The sequence below is a fragment of the Megascapheus bottae genome, chromosome 20 (assembly GCF_031878675.1).
Source record: "Megascapheus bottae isolate mThoBot1 chromosome 20, mThoBot2.hap1, whole genome shotgun sequence".
Taxonomy (NCBI): domain Eukaryota; kingdom Metazoa; phylum Chordata; class Mammalia; order Rodentia; family Geomyidae; genus Megascapheus; species Megascapheus bottae.
The window spans coordinates 37,961,770-37,978,100 of record NC_143528.1 but is presented as its reverse complement, the minus strand read 5'-3'; the positions used below and the strand labels follow the sequence as shown (position 1 = coordinate 37,978,100).

The 16,331-nt window shown below is 41.0% G+C and overlaps 1 protein-coding gene across 2 annotated transcripts in view; it reads right to left on the bottom strand.

Annotated features, from left to right (window-relative positions):
* Window positions 1-16,331, bottom strand: part of Ppp2r2a (protein phosphatase 2 regulatory subunit Balpha) — a 53,259-nt gene that overhangs the window by 20,670 nt on the left and 16,258 nt on the right. Inside the window, exons 2-3 of one of the 2 annotated variants that reach the window (XM_090353624.1) lie at window positions 13,447-13,584; window positions 3,071-3,168 (exon numbers count right to left, since the gene is read on the bottom strand). In XM_090353624.1, the coding sequence (XP_090209750.1) occupies window positions 3,071-3,168; window positions 13,447-13,462 (114 nt within the window). In that variant the 5' untranslated portion in view covers window positions 13,463-13,584. The remainder of the gene's footprint in view (window positions 1-3,070; window positions 3,169-13,446; window positions 13,585-16,331) is intronic. The other variant, XM_090353623.1, reaches the window with a different exon arrangement.

Here is a 16,331-nt window from a genome sequence, read left to right as displayed (position 1 = left end):
AATAGTACAGGCTCTGGGCTCGATTCCTAGGAAGCTCCATTCACCCTACTAAGTCCAGCCCAAGGCAATGGCAAGGACTACATATACCAAGAATGGATTTCCCCCCTGTGGATTTATCAAAAAAGTTGGAAAAAATAATCACTAAATTCCCTTCTACTTTTCCACATAACACTATTTTAAAGATGCATAGATGGGAATTCCTAAATTTGCACCCAATTGTACTGTTTGTAAAGTACATACAACTATAACCAATGATACAGACATTGAAGACAATATGGTTTCAGAAAGATCCACTTTAAAATATGAAAAATTAATTAAAATTTACCAAACACATATTAACAAGTGAAGTTGTTTCAAAGGTGTACGTGTGTTTGCCAAGCACCACCATCAGTTATTTAACTAATATAATATATTTTAAGCAATCCCCAACAGTAATTCTGCTCATTTTTTCCTAGGCGGATATATTGAAAATTCAATTTCCTTCTCCCCCCCCTTTTTTTCTGGTACTGGGGTTTAAACTCAGGGCCTGGGTGCTCCCCCTTAACTTTTTCAATAGAGCCTCTAGAGTTTTTTTTCCTTTATTCTGTCCAAGCTGGCTTCAAACTTTGCTCCTCCATTAAAGCTTCCTGAGTAGCTAAAATAACAGGTATGAGACACAGGAACATGACATTGATCTCATTTTGTGTAACAGGTAAAATATTTGAGCAATTTATCTTAAAAATCTTACTTAATGTCTAAATTAGCATGTTATTGACAGTTTTTAAAGGAAAATATTTAACTTTAATTTATCTATGACTACTGAGTCCATATTACAGAGCAAGTATTTACCCTATTTTCTCCTAAACTCCAGTCTTTTTTTTTTGTGCCAGTCCTGGGACTTGGACTTTCTCAAAGCTAGAGCTCCACAGCACCACTTCTGGCTTTTTCTATGAATGCAGTACCGAGGAATGGATCCCGGGTCTTCGTGCATGCTAGGCAAGCACTCTACCACCAGGCCATGCTCCTGGCCCAGCCCTATATTTTTCATATTGCTTTAAAAACCTTTTTTGGTACTGGTCTTGGAGATTGGAACTCGGGACGTGGGCAGTGCACCATGACCTTTTTTTGCTAATGGCTAATGCTCTGTCACTTGAGCCACAGTTCCACTTAAAACTTTTTGATAGTTTACTGGAGATAAGCGTCTCATGAACTTTCCTGACTGGGCTGGCTTTGAACTCTCACTCTCAGATCTCAGCCTCCTGAGTAACTAGGATCACAGGCATATATATGTCTCTAACACCCAGCCTCACATCTCATTTTGACTTTGATCAAACTACCACATACAGAAGGTAAAAATGACTTCATTCTCAAGCTAACACTTACAAGTTAGCTTTTGTCAACACTGTTATATCTTTTTTGGCGAGTCCTGGGGCTTGAATTCAAAGACCTGAGCATTGTTCTTGGACACTTTTTGCTCAAGGCTAGCCCCTCTGCCACTTGAGCCTCAGTGCTAGTTCTGGCCTTTTCTGTGCATGCATGGTGCCCAGGAATCGAACCCAGGGCTTCCTACATGCTAGGTAAACACTACCACTAGGCTATACTCCTGGCCCATGATTTTCATTTTTATAACTAAAATAACTGGCAAAATTCATGTTGACAAGTTTTTCTTCAAATTCTTTTCCTTAAAACAAAAAGTATGGAAGCAGCCATATATATGGAAGGCCTGTTCTAAACTCTAAAATTTTAAACTGACATTCAATTTTCTGTTAACTAACATGAAAGGCATGAAAAACAATAAGAAAACCCAAAGATACCAAGCCAGAAACTGTGGGTACTGTTTTTCGCTATTTATATCTTGACTTTCTTATTTGTAAATAAAGGGTAATTGTACTAATATGTAAAGTGCCACTTCTCAAAATATTTCAAGACTCTACAGTCAAGGGTCAGCTGCTTGAAAATAGAAACAGAAAATTTGATTGAATTGGCCCCTTTCCCACCAGACCATTCTTTGTCAAGCACAGCTGCAGTTTTAGTTTTCTTTGCTTCCAACCAAAAAAGCTAAATTAAATAAATAAAAAGGAAACATATTTAGTGTTTGTGCATCTTCTAATCAGATACTATCAATCATTTCTTTTAAAATTAAGTTACCTACCTCACTGGGGTGTTGTGAGGACTAATTCATTAGTGTTTGTAAAGCACTTTGAGATCCTCGGCCAAAGGCGCTATAGAAGTGCAAAGCAGTAGTATTATTACTAGAGTCTTTGCTGATTCCAGGAGCTTCACAATCCTTTAAAACCTATCTTGGAATTATGATTTAGACACATCTGTAAAACCCTGTGATTTATATACATTATGTTAAGTTCTTTTTTAATATAATAGACAGGGGCAGGGGACAGAGGTTTCAAAACAAATGGCTTTCTAAAGGATAATCCTTGATCTACAATCAGAGGGACTGAGTCAGGGAAAATTGGTCTGACAAATTTTATTAAACAATTTTAGTGAGAAATTTTGTCAGTCAGATTAGAAGTATGCCTAAAGCAAAAGATAAACAAACAAGAACGCACTTAAATCACAGATTCTACAATGAGAAATTTCTTCAAAGAGCAAGGAAACAATGTCCAATCAATTCACTCTGAAAGGTAGTAGCACTGCACTTAAAATGACATTTAAATCACAGTGACAGCATTAACTGGTATCAAAATAACTGAGCTGCATTTTCTTTAGCCTCACACCCTCATATACACAAAACAAATCAGGCATTGAGACAGGGTCATGGGGTCAAAGTAACTTTTACTGAGTTTTAAGAGAAAACTTTTCACTGAGGGTACAGGCTTCAAAACGAGGGCAAGTATGGAGTAATTCAACTACTTCCCACCCTTCCCCTTTCACCCAACCTTTTTACAATTAAAATATGTTTTAAAATCAAAACAGATGTACACATGTGAAGCTAAAAGAACTAGAGATACATACATATTGAGTTCTACTTGACAGATTCTAAAAATGTCAACATCCTCTGATGAGTTTCTCCAGGGTAACACAAGCTCTAGCCTCAAGGTCAACATGAAAGTAAGATTAAACTTTAAATACTCACCTCCTGCTCTTGTTGAAAGATGACGACTCTACCACCTTTATCTCCTGTTGCTAGTAATTCTCCAGAATGATTAAATTCTACTGTAGAAATTATATCTGCTGCATAATTGAAACAAAAATAAAGACATTAGTTTTTGTTCTCCAAAACTTGGTTCCTCACACATTCTATGCATCAAGTTGTTACTAGAAATAAAGCTCCAAATCCTTAACTGGGAAAAAAAAATTCCTCAGAATAAACCAACATAAAACTTTTAATAGGAACATTATGCTGTATAAGCATGAGGCCTTGAGTTCAAAACTCTAATTCCAGCCCCCGCAAAAAAGAATGTAAAATTTCACTGAATTTGCTGATTGCTTAAGAAATCTTAAGTGTGTTCCTATTTGTGGCATTCATAATTCTATTTTCAGCTTTTTTTTGGAGGGGGGGACGGTGAGGTAGAGGGAACGTCAGTCCTAGGGCTTGAACTTGAGCCCTGGGTACTGTCCCTGAGCTCTTTTGCAACACTAGCACTGTAGCGCTTTGAGCCACAGTGTCACTTTTAGTTTTCTGGTGGTTAAATGAAGGACTTTCCTGCCTGGGCTAGCTTTGATGGCAAACACCCACAACCTCAGCCTGGCTCATCAGCCTGTCTTATGTGGAGGTTTTTGTCTCCTTACAACTCATAGTGCATTATTCAAAGTTTCTAAGTGGGAATGGCTTGCCAAGTTTTGAGGCCATATTGGATTTATGACTATTAGGATTCCATCTGAAATCATTTTTACAGGTCAAAAAAGTTATACCAACAACACTAGTAATATCTACCTTAACGTTATAGGCAATTTTTAGGCTTACATTAACCTACTAGGATTAGGCTCAACGATGATATATTTGCCTACTATGTTATGAGGCCCTGAGTTTGATCTCCAGTACTCCCAAACAACAACAGCAACAAAAACAACAAGCCATCTAAGTGCATCAGAAATATGTAAATGACCAGGTGAACACCCCCACTCCCCAGCAATCCAGGAATAGACATTCACATCCAAGCTACAGAAAAGGCCTAAGTAGAAGGGTAACAACAGGCAAAAGCTGCAAGAACCTATATAAAAAGTAATAAGTACACTTGAAACAGTTAATAATGATTCACTGGGTGCTGACAAATGCTATTTCACATGGATCAGAAGTGAAATTCCTAGAAAGCCTCCAAAGGCCAAAGGTTCCTAAAATACTATGAAATTCTGCATTCTGAATATTATCACAAAAATGGCACATGGGTATGTATGGCTTAATGGCAGAGCACTTGCTTAGCTAGAAGGCCCTGGGTTTTAATCACCAGAACCACACAAAGGGGCTGGGGGTATAGAAGGCAGGAAGAGAGAACATACTGAAAAAAAGTGCCTACAAATATTTGTAAAAGCAATGATTTGTAAGAGCAACTGTTTTTCACTTTTTTTGGCACAGAGGGATGCCAGGGTTCTTAGTACATATTAAAAGTACACACAATCACTGGGCCTATGCTAGTTTTACACCCCTTTTAACCAGTGTGGTTTTCTAACGTAATAAAATTTCACACCTAAAAGAATTACTTAGTACTGTAACTACAGTGAATCTCTTTCCTTAAATAAAGGGGGGGGGGGAACCCTCTACCAAACCAGTTTCTTCCTTGTATTTCAGTAAGAAAACAAAGGAAAAGAACCACATGATTAACTATGCAAAAGCTATCCAGAAAAAGTTCCCAATGAAAATGTGTAATAACTGCCAACTGCTTGTGTCTTATACCCATAATCCTAGCTACTCAAGAGGCCAGGATGTGAGGATCAAGGTTCCAAGCCCTTGGAGGCAGTAAAGTCAGTGAGACTCTTTAGCTCCAATTAACCACACACACACAAAAAGCTGAAGAAGTTGTAGCTCAAGCACCAGTCTGTAGCAAGAAAGCTCAGGGACATCAGGGACAGTGCCAAGGCCCCGAGTTCAAGCCTGAGGATGAGCAAAGGTTAGCAGCCACCACTCCCCCAAGAAAAGAAAAATAACCAAGAACTTTCAAGGACTGCAGTAAAAGACAAAACTAAAACTTAAAACTCTACGAAACTGTTCTGTTTCTATCCATGAGGGAGTTAAGGCAATCTAGATTTATTGTCCTGCAATGAGTGACAAGAAAATGGAACAAAAAGCACAAGACTGCAGGAAGCTTTCAATGGATAACATGCAGTAAGTACATAGTAGAAGGGCTCCAGTTTATTGGCCAGGAGTTTCCAGCACATGATCTTGGCACATCACAAGAACCCAAATGGTGATCAGTAATCTCACTGGGTTTCAAAACTAGGAGTAAGGGCACTAGGCATTATGTTGAAAATTAATTACACAACTTGTGGGTGGGGAATAAAAGGGAAAAACTAGGAGAGTACGGAAACTAGGAGAGGGAAAATGTACTCTTTACCTGACTTATGTAACTGTAACCCCTCTGTACATCACTTTTAAAACAACAATTAAAAAAAAAAAAAAAAGCTGGGCACTGGTGGCTCACACCTGTAATCCTAGTTTCTCAGGAAGCTAAAGATTGAGGATTGAGGTTTTAAAGCCAGTCTGGACAGTCCATGAGACCCTTATGTCTCATCTCCAATAAAAACTACCCAGAAAAAGACAGATGTGGGGCAAGGAGTTTGGCCAAATGGTAAGAGTGCTTGCCTAGCATGCGTGAAGACCCGGGTTCCATCACTTGATACCACATACATAGAAAAAGCTGGAAGTGGTACTGTGACTCAAATGATGGGTAGAGCTGTAGCCTTGAGAAAGCCCAAGGATAGTGAGCAGGCCCTGAGTTCAAGCTCTGGGACTGACAAAATAAAGAAACAAATATCCAAATGGCCTTTGACTGAAGAAAAGTTCCCACCCCTGACACAATCACCACAAAAAGGGTAAGTTATAAATGTAGTCTTGTAGATAGATAGGTACCTCCTATGGGATACTGAGCTCTGAGGATTGCTGCAAGATGGCCTGGGCAGGGCAGTTTATGACACACACTCTTATCCCCCTGAACTACCAAACAAGCCAGAGGTAGAGCTGTGGCAAAGTGGCAGAGTGCTAGTATTGAACAAAAAGCTGAGACAGAGCTTAGGCCCTGCGTCCAAGCTCCAGGACTATCATACTACACACACCACACCCACACAAAATGGAGCCTTGTGCAGGCATGCAATAATGGAAACTCAAACACTATTAGCAATTTTGCTTTGTTGACAGAACCTGGCAAAACCATGAAGAATTCTTATAAAATTTCAATATCTAAAGCACAGTTTTTTCCTTGATTTACACTAAACTTCAAAGCCAGGTACCCAAACTTTTGTTATATAAAATAGATTTGGGCTTTGGCCTTAAGAAGTGGTGCTTTCCCACCATATGTGGCAGAATAGTCTGATCTAGAGACCACAAAAAATTTTTTTTATTCTTGTTCAAAATTGCCTCACACAGATCCACACTTGGTCCATACCCATGATGGTATCATTTATCAGTAGAATGAAGCACAAAAGAATCAAGGGCTTTTATGTATACGTCAATTAGAAGGCATGGTAAAAATGGCAAGTCATAAATATTTACACTCAAAGATGTAACTTTATAACTGCAAAGAGCAAGAGGGTCAGGGAGCGTAGCCTATTGGTGGAGTGCTCACCTAGCAGGCACAAAGCCCTGGATTCCATCCTTTGGTACCACATACACAGAAAAAGCCAGAAGTGGCAATGTGGCTCAAGTGACAGAACACTAGCCTTGAGTAAAAATGTGTCCAAGGACAGTGCTCAGGTCCTGAGTTCAATCCCCAGGACTGGCAAAATAAATATAAATTAAAAAAGAGGAAGAATACCTAAGTATGAAATCTTACCCCTGAAACACAACCACAGATAATAGCTGAATAGTCATTTATCAAATTCATTCAAATAAACAACCTATCGATGTATTTATGTACAATGCAAATCCTCCCCCCCCCCCCAGTCAGTTGTGCGACTTGAACTCTGGGCCTGGGAACTGTCATGGAGCTCTTCAGCTCAAGACTATTGCCCTACCCCTTGAGCCACAGCACCACTTCTGGTTTTCGAAAATAGTGGTTAATTAGAGATGAGTCTCTCAGGCTTTAGTGCCCAGGCTAGCTTTGAACAGCGAACCACAGATCTCAGCTTCCTGAGAAGCTAGGATTACAGGTGTGAACCACCATGCAAGTCCTTTCTTTAAGATCATTTATGTAATGAGATTATTGTGGATAAATCCTTAACTAAAATTTACTTTTAAAAAGTCTGTCAGACTCTCATCTCCAATTAACCACCAGAAAACCAGAAGTGGTGCTGTGGGTCAAATGGCAGATTGATACCCTTGAGCTGAGGAACTCAGTGGCAGCAGCTCTCAGGCCCAGAGTTCAAGCCCCATGACCGACAAAACACTACCACCACCACCACCACCACCACCACAAAAAAAGCACCCCAACTTACTAGTTTTTGGCCAGTCCCGGGGATTGAACTCCAGGCCTGAGTATTATGCTTGGGTTTTCTCAAAGTTAGAGCTCTACCACGGGCCACAGCACCACTTCTAGCTCTTCCTATGTATGCGATACTGACCAATTGAACCTGGGTCTTCATGCATGCTAGGAAGGCACTCTACCACTAGGCCAAACCCTGGCCCAAGATAATCATTCTTAATCCAGGAAAACCACTATTATTTTATTTACTTATTTGTTTATTGCCAGTCCTGGGCTTGTGCTCAGGGCCTGAGCACCATCCTTGGACTTCCTCAAGACTAGAACTCTACCACTTGAGCCACAGCACCACTTCTGGCTTTTTTTTTTTAAATGCATGTGGTACCGAGAGAATCGAACCCCGGTCTTTGTGCATGCTAGGCGAGCACTCTACCACTAGGCAAAACTCCTGGCCCCCATGACTAATTTTTTTTAAAGGATGTATTTGTATTAGAAAGTTGTCTACAACAAGGTGACAAAGTTCAGGAAAAAAAAAGAAAGAAAGAAAGGAAGGAAGAAAGGAAGGAAGGAAGGAAGGAAGGAAGAGAAAAAATGAACAAAGCCGGGTGCAGTGGCTCACACCTGTAATCCTAGTTATTCAGGAGGCTGAGATCTGAGGGTTGAGGTTCAAAGCCAGCCAGGGCACTAAAGAACATGAGACTCTTATCTCCAATTAATCACTAGAAAATGGGAAGTGGGGCTGTGGCTCAAGGGGGGAGGCTGGTAGCTTTGAGCTGAAGAGCTCAGGGACAATGCCCAGGCCTAGAGCTCAAGCCCTATGACAGAAATAAATAAATGAATAAAGTAATGATAGTATATGTGAGCCTGCCTGAAAAAAAACAAAGCAAGCAAGGAATCATGGGATAATTACAACAGCTCAGGGAGAGAGCTCAGGTAATAGACACGTGACAGTCATTAGCATAAAAGCAAAGAGTAACTAGCTGCTTCCACATACTACTCAAATGAATAAAACAGAAAAACAAAATCCCCAGCAGTATCTGCTGCTGATAGGGAGCACTTACAGGTTTTCACAGTGCTGAGGAGAATACAAGGTGTAATCGCTTCAGGGAGGAAGGATTCAGAAATTTCAGTTAAAAAACTCCCTGCTGGTCTGGGAATGTGACTTAGTGGTAGAGTGCTTGGCTAGCATGCATAAAGCCCTGGGTTTGATTCCTCACAACCAGATAAACAAAAAGGCCAAAAGTGGAGTGGTGGCTCAAGTGGTAGAGGGCTAGCCCTGAGCAAAAAGAGGAACAGTCCGCAGGCCCTGAGTTCAAGCCCCAGGACTGGCAAAAAAAAAAAAAGAGAAAAGAAAAAGACTCAGCAATCTCAGTAGATACTTGCCCAAGGGAAATAATGGTCACAATAAATCTGGATGTAAGGGTTTATTTGTGATCACTAACAATTAACACAACTCAAAAGTGATCTCAACTGAAGAATGAATGAAGAAATGTTGTATCTATAAAATGAAATAGGATTTACTAATGAAAAGAACATTTTAGTTATATAAACAATAGCAATCCTAGCTACTCAGGAGGATGAGTTCTGATGGCAGCGATTCAAAGCCAGCCCAAGCAGGCAAATCTGTGAGACTCTGATCTCCAATTAACCACCAGAAAACTGGAAGTGGCACTGTGGTTCAAAGTGGTAGAGTGCAGGCCTCGAGTGCAAAAGTCCAGGGATGATGCCCAGGGATGATGCCCAGGCCCCGAGTTCAAACCCCATGACATGGGGGGGTGGGGGAAAGGGACAAACAATAACATAAATCTCAAGTTGTATAGTGCTAAGTGATTCATGTGCTCTACTCTTTGATTATGTGACATCCAGGAGAAGGAACACTAGAGGGAGAAAAATGACAGAATGGGTGGTAGGCAGGATACCAACAACAGAGGGGCCACAAACTTTTACTGGTAATGTAACTGCTTGCTATCTTGATTGTGATGGTAGCCAGAAACCTGCTTTTTTCAAAGCTTGAGGCACTGGTGCTTTAAAAGGGTGAATTTCTACCAGGCACTAGTATCTCATGCCTGTAACCCCAGCTACTCAGGAGACAAATTTGGATTGAGGTTTGAAGCGAGCACCAGCAGGAAAGCCTGTGAAACTGATCCCCAATTAGCCACCAAAAAAAACCCCAAGTAGAACTGTGGCTCAAGTAGTAGAGCAGTATCTGTAAGCACAAAAGCTTAAGGACAGCATCTGGGTCCAGAGTTGAATTTCATGTGGGCAAATAACCTCCAGACATTCTAAAATCCTACTCTGCATGCGTTTACTGTTCATGAACTACTGTAATGATTTAAAACTTTTTTTTGGTCAGTCTGGGGCTTGAATGCTGGGTCTGGGTGATGTCCTTGAGCCCTCAATCTCAAGGTTACAGTTCTACCACTTGAGCCACAGCACCACTTCCGGTTTTCTAGTGGTTAATTGGAGATAAGAGTCTCACGGTCTTTCCTGCCCAAGATGGCTTTGAATCATGATCCTCAGATTTCAGTCTCCTAAGTAGTTAGGATTACAGGCCACCATGCCCGGTGATTTAAAACTTAATTTTACAGTCCAGTGAGTGGGACTGTAATATTTTTAAAATACTGTTCAGTATTCAATATTTTCCAAACGCTTCACACAACATTCACATTCTTGAAGCTTGATGCGTAGAAGTTAAAGTACAAAAAGAATCCCAAAACACAACCTATAAAAATGCTCACTGATGTCTGCAAATTCTCTGAAGGATGTGAGAAAATTGTTTGTTTTTGTCCCTTTTTTCTCTGATAATATCCTTTCATTCATATTCTGCTCTAAGATTTCCTGTCTTTCTTTCCTTTTTATCTTTTTGTTCAAATACTGGCTCTCCAATAACCAGGCAAAGATATTAAAGGCATTCAGCATATAGTCACAGTTCTGTCCAAGTAGTCTATAAACTTCAAATATGTATGCAAAGGAACAGGCAAGTTCTGCCTTCAGAGAGCTTATCTTTCATAATTCAACACCTCTGGGAAGGAACCAAAGAGAATAAAATGGCTGCAGCAGAGCTCACGTAGAAAATGAAACACCTGGGACCGGGAGTTTGGCCTAGTGGTTAAAGTGCTTGCCTAGCATGCATGAAGACCGGGGTTCGATTCCTCGGTACCACACATAGAAAAAAGCCAGAAATGATGCTGAGGCTCAAATGGTAGAGCTCTAGCCTTGAGAAAGTCCAGGGACAGTGCTCAGGCCCTGAGTCCAAGCCCAGGACTGGCAAAAAAAAAAAAAAAAAAAAAAAAGGAAAATGAAACACCTGAAAGACAGTACATGACCTGTTGTGTTACCTATGATCATGGGATTCCATTAGGGCAACCTAGAGTTCCACAACGGTGATTTTGGGAATGACACTTTCAGTAAGTTAGAAGTCAGTCAATGATGCAATGAGAATGGAACAGGGACATTGGCTGCCCAAGCAGAAATCAGAGCTGCTTACAGCAGTAATCGACTGGAGAGTCTCACACCACCCATTACGAGAAGCTCTTTTCTATGAGCTTTCCCTTGCTCTTACGAAATACTAAGTATAGCTAAAGGTTTGACTTTCTGTTTGGCTCTGAAAGTTCAAGATGAGGGGAGGGGTTGGTTGTGGGGCTTGAACTCAGGTTTCGGGCACTGTCCCTGAGTACCACTTTGAGCCATAGCAACCTTTGTGGTTTTCTGCTATTTAATTAGAAACAAGACTCTCATGACTTGTCTGTCTGGTCTAGCTTTGAACCAGGATCATTAGATCTCAGCCTCCTCAGCAGCCAGGATTACAGCCATGAACCAGTGGCACCCTGCTCATATATTCTTAATATTACCCCCAAATTGAATATTATGTATCCCCCCGCCTTGTAGACTGTGGGGCTTGAATTCAGGGCCCGGGAACTGTCCCCATGCTCTTTAATTTTTTTATTGTACTCAATAGAAGGGTTACATTACATTCGCCAGATAGAAGGTACATTTCTTAACAATCATTGCTACCCCTCCTCATGTTTTTGTCCCCCTCCCCCCCGCCCCAGCCATGCTCTTTTAATAATGACTAGCACTCTATCACTCTGAGCTGGTTTTCTGGTGGTTAATTGCAGATAAGAGTCTCACAGATCTTCCTGCCAGGGCTGACTCTGATCCTCAGATCTCAGCCTCCCGACTAGCTAGGGTTACAGGCATGAGCCACTGGTGCACTGTATTCCTTTATTCTATACTTACATTCGAATTTCTAAGACAGACTCTAAATGAGAACTGAAGAGAGGTATAAGTATGTAGAGAACAAAAGGAACCATCATATTAGTTAACCGTCACTAATGCCTTGGATCATCTAATTGTTACGAAGGACTTCTATCCTGGAACAGATTTCTCCTATCATAGTTGGGTGGGGTTCTAAGAACCAATGAAGTATGCACTAGATGTTTCTGTCTGCAACTTGTCCTTCCTATGGCCCATCTTCTAAAGGTCTGGTACTTTCGGCTACTAGGGAGGTGCACAAGCGCATGTGCAAACATGTGCACACACACACACGCACACAGAGATCACTTTGGTCTCTGTTCACTCAGCATCTATTGTCAGAACCTTCAGCTATGTAACAAGTACAGCTATCATTCTCACTTAAATTTGGTTTACCTTCACTTAGACCTCCCACTAAGGAGTACTGTTTTATTTAGCTACAGGATCCATTTTCAAGATCTTTCAAACAGCCCCAAACGTCTCAAAGGCTGAACTCTCCCCCATTATGACATTTTTCTGCACAATACACCTATAAAATGCTAGCTTACTGATACTGGGGTGAGTAGCCAACCTTAAGACAGTTCTTTCCCAGCAGCCTCCTTATGTTCTTATCGCTATTGACCTCTAGGGGGAGCTCAAAGTTTGTTACTTTTTCCCTTCTGATTTCCACAATTGTAGGTTTTTTTTTTTTTGTTTTTTTTTTTTTTAAAGAAATGACTTATGAGCACTCTGAAGAGCAAGTTAAGTTTCTGCTGTTCTCTTAGGAATCTCTTCCATCTCAGAAGAGAAGACAGTTTCCCTACTGTGCTCCTGAGCAGCAGGACCCAACCACTTCTGGCTCCTTCTTCAACAGGCTCTGGTGCTGCCCCTGAACACTCTTCCGCCATGTGGCACAACGAGGGCATTATTCCTGCATTTGAGAGTTGAAGGGAGGGCAGCGGTAAGCATTTACAGCAAGCACTCCATCGTGGGGAAGCCTCTTACTACGAGTATAGCACCAGGCCAATGTGGTGCCACTGTCTTTTGGTTAGGGCACATGCAGAATGGAATATACAAATATAAAGTGCCAGGCCCCACTCTCAAGTGTTAAAAGCACAAGTGTGAGACACTGTCAGAGATTCCTCTGTAAAGGGGAGCAGCATAGGAAACTGCCTAAAGTTAAGAGGGCCAAATTTCCACTTCACCACTGTATGTCCAATGATGGGGAAGTAACTTAGCCCCGAGGTTCCTCATTTTTCAACACTCATATCAGAGAGCTGCTCTAAAATTTAAATAGAGAATAAATGCAAGAAATTAGCCTTGTGTGAGGTACACAGTAAACAGTAAGGACACATTAGATGGCATTTGCGTTTTGCTACAGAAAGGTAAACTAAGCCTAAATTGTTTTAAGAGTATTTAGGTTCATCTACTAAGTTCTCTAAACAGTCCTGGAGCTCATAGGAGTCTGAACCTTAAAGCCCAGGCAAGAAACATTCCAACTGCCCTGCTTTATACATCAATGCACAGAATCATGACTGACTTCACCAGAAATCAGATGATATGACTGACAAGATCATGGAGAAATCTGCCAGGGATAAAATGCTCATGGCATTTTAATAGTCTTTTTTCTACCTGACTTAGTGACTAAAACCTCCTTGGGATAAGTTCAACAAAAACCACTGGGTTCAGATGCTGAAACAGAACCTACATTGTAATGTTGTCATTGAAATTCAGAGTCCATAACGTAATTTCCAGAGATGTGTTCTGGAACCAATGTCCCTTCTTTGTAACTTCTTTGGATAATGTAATATCATGTTTGGATAAAATAGAATGGAACCATCCCATCCTGCAACAAAGAACAGAGAGATAAACCAGGTGCTAATGCATGTATAGACTACACGTGTGACTAACAAACAACAAGCCATGGTGCATCACTACTGTGCATGTTACAAAAGCTGAAAACTGATGATTTTACGCCTCAAATTAGACCTTCAATGGATATCCACTAACTTTTAAATGGCTCAGAACTGATTCCACCAATTAAATCACTTCATTCAGCTGCCTATACAAATATAGTATGAAGTTTTTTATGTAGAGTTATACTATTTGTATATAGTACTACACAGAGCTCCTACTACTTCTTTTTTCTTTTTTTGTCAGTCCCGGGACTTGAACTCTGGGCCTGGGCATTGTGCCTGAGCTCTTCAGCTCAAGGCTACCAGCCACAGCACCAGTTCCAGTTTTCTGGTGATTAATTGAAGATAACTCTCATGGACTTTTTAGTGCCCGGGCTGGCTTTAATCAGTGATCCTCAGATCTCAGCCTCCTGAGTAGCTAGGATTACAGGTGTCAGCCACCGTACCTGGCTCAAAGCTCCTACTTCTATATGTTTTACTGAGTTTTAAATAAAGAGAATGGGTATCTAGTTATTAATACCTGCTTAAACTCTACATACTATGACTGTTAAGGACATGTTGGAAGAATCAGAACACAGTCCACTATCCATTTGTCCTGGTCATACCAATGAAAATTTGTTTTCCAAAGCTTTTGCACCTTACTTTACTGGATACAAAGGGGTAAAATATTTAGAAGGAATGGTTAAAGAAATGATTAGGTATGTGATCGAAAACTGTACAGATCTTATTCTAACAGTGATTGATAGCACCCTAGGGAATGTTTTAATGAACAATCCAAGCAGATAGAGGCTTGAGTTTGTCCAGGCTGAAGTAAGAAATGAGAACTATGGGAAGGTCAGCAGTAGAATGATCTGAGCAGTGTCTACTGAACTGTTTCTTAGTGGGCATATTTCGAATGCACTCACGGTGTGCTGGTTCTCATGACCAGCTTATAAAATTGGTTATATTAACACATCCATTTAACAAGATGAAGAAACTAAAGCAGTTAAAAAGTATGTACATATATACAGGCACACTCAAGCGCACACACACAAGGCTTGGTAACTGAATTATAAAAGTATAATGTTCATTAATAATGCTGGCTGAATGTAGTTCAAAATTACTTATCTTACAAGTGTCTAAGTTGTCCCTGTTGATTAGAAGATGTTAAAGAAAAAAGACACTAGACTAAATAATCCAAGATTATGTTAGTGATTCAACAAAATCTTAACCAAACTTCACAGCAAAATCAATTTAGTTCAGTCAGGTGTGGTGGCTCATGTCTGTCATCCTAGCTACTCAGAAGGCTGAGATGTAAGGATCCCTGTTCAAAGCCAGCCCAGGCTAAAAAGTCCACGAGACTCTTATTTCCAATTAACCACCAGAAAACAGGAAGTGTGCTGGGGCTCAAGGGGTAGGGTGGTAGCCATGAACTGAAGAGCTCAGGGACAACGCCCAGGCCCAGAGTTCAAGTCCCAAGACCGACCCCCCCCCCAAAAAAAAAAATCACAACAACAAACCAGTTTATTTCAGTAACATCTTTTGCCTGTCCTCCACCTCCACCTCCACCTCCAATCTATTTGCTCTCAGTTGTGGTAAATGATCAGAACAAGATTTTCTGAGCTAGTTCAAAACTGTATTTAAAATGTAACTGATGGTGGGTGGCTTTGATCCATAATCCTAGTGGAGCAGGAGGCTGAGATCTGAGAATCACAGGCCAAAGCCAGCCTAGGCAGGTAACTCAGGAGAGTATTATCGCCAATCACCAGAAAAATAGAAGCAACCCTATGGCTCAAAATGGTAGAGAACTAGCCTCGAGAAAACTAGCTCAGGGACAGCATGCAGGCCCTAAGTTCAAGCCCCAAAACTGACCCCCCCAAAAAAAAATCATGAGAGAAGGGAGGGGAGGGATATAATTTATCCCTCCATTATCTTCTATTCCTTCCAGTCCAAAGGTTCTGGCTAAGTTACTCTCCCAGCCCTCTACTGCACTTATGAAACAACTGTTGTCATTGTTTTAAAATGTTTCAATTCTTTTTCTTAAGTTTTGAGGATATTTTCATAGGATTCTATTTTCTGAAATGCAGGGGTTCCCCCCCCCCCAACATTTCACTGAACAGGAGAGCCAAAAGTCAGGACTATGGTTCATACCTACAATCTTAAGCTACTCAGGAAGCTGAGAACGGTAGGACTGCAGTTTGAGACTGGTCAGGGCAAATACTTCTTGAGCCCTCATCTCAACCAATAAGAAAGATGGGTGTGGTGACATGTGCCTATAATCTCAGGGATGTAGGAAGTGGTCCAGGACAGCCCAGACAAAGAATTATACTGTAAAACAGAATTTAGAGGAGCCAGGAGTTTGGCCTAGTGGCTAAAATGCTTGCCCAGCATGCACGAAGACCCGGGTTCGATTCCTCGGTACCACATACATAGAAAAAAGCCAGAAGTGGTGCTGAGGCTCAAGAGCTAGAGCTCTAGCCTTGAGAAAGTCCAAGGACAGTGCTCAGGCCCTGAGCTCAAGCCCAAGACTGGCAAAAACAAAAACAAACAAAAAAAAACAGAATTTAGAAGCCAAGTGCTGGTTCAGGCCTGTAATCCTGGCTACTCAAGAGGCTGAGATCTAAGGATTGAAATTCAAGATTAGCCCTGACAGGAAAGTCTTTAAGACCCTTATCTGCAATTAACTACCAGAAAACCA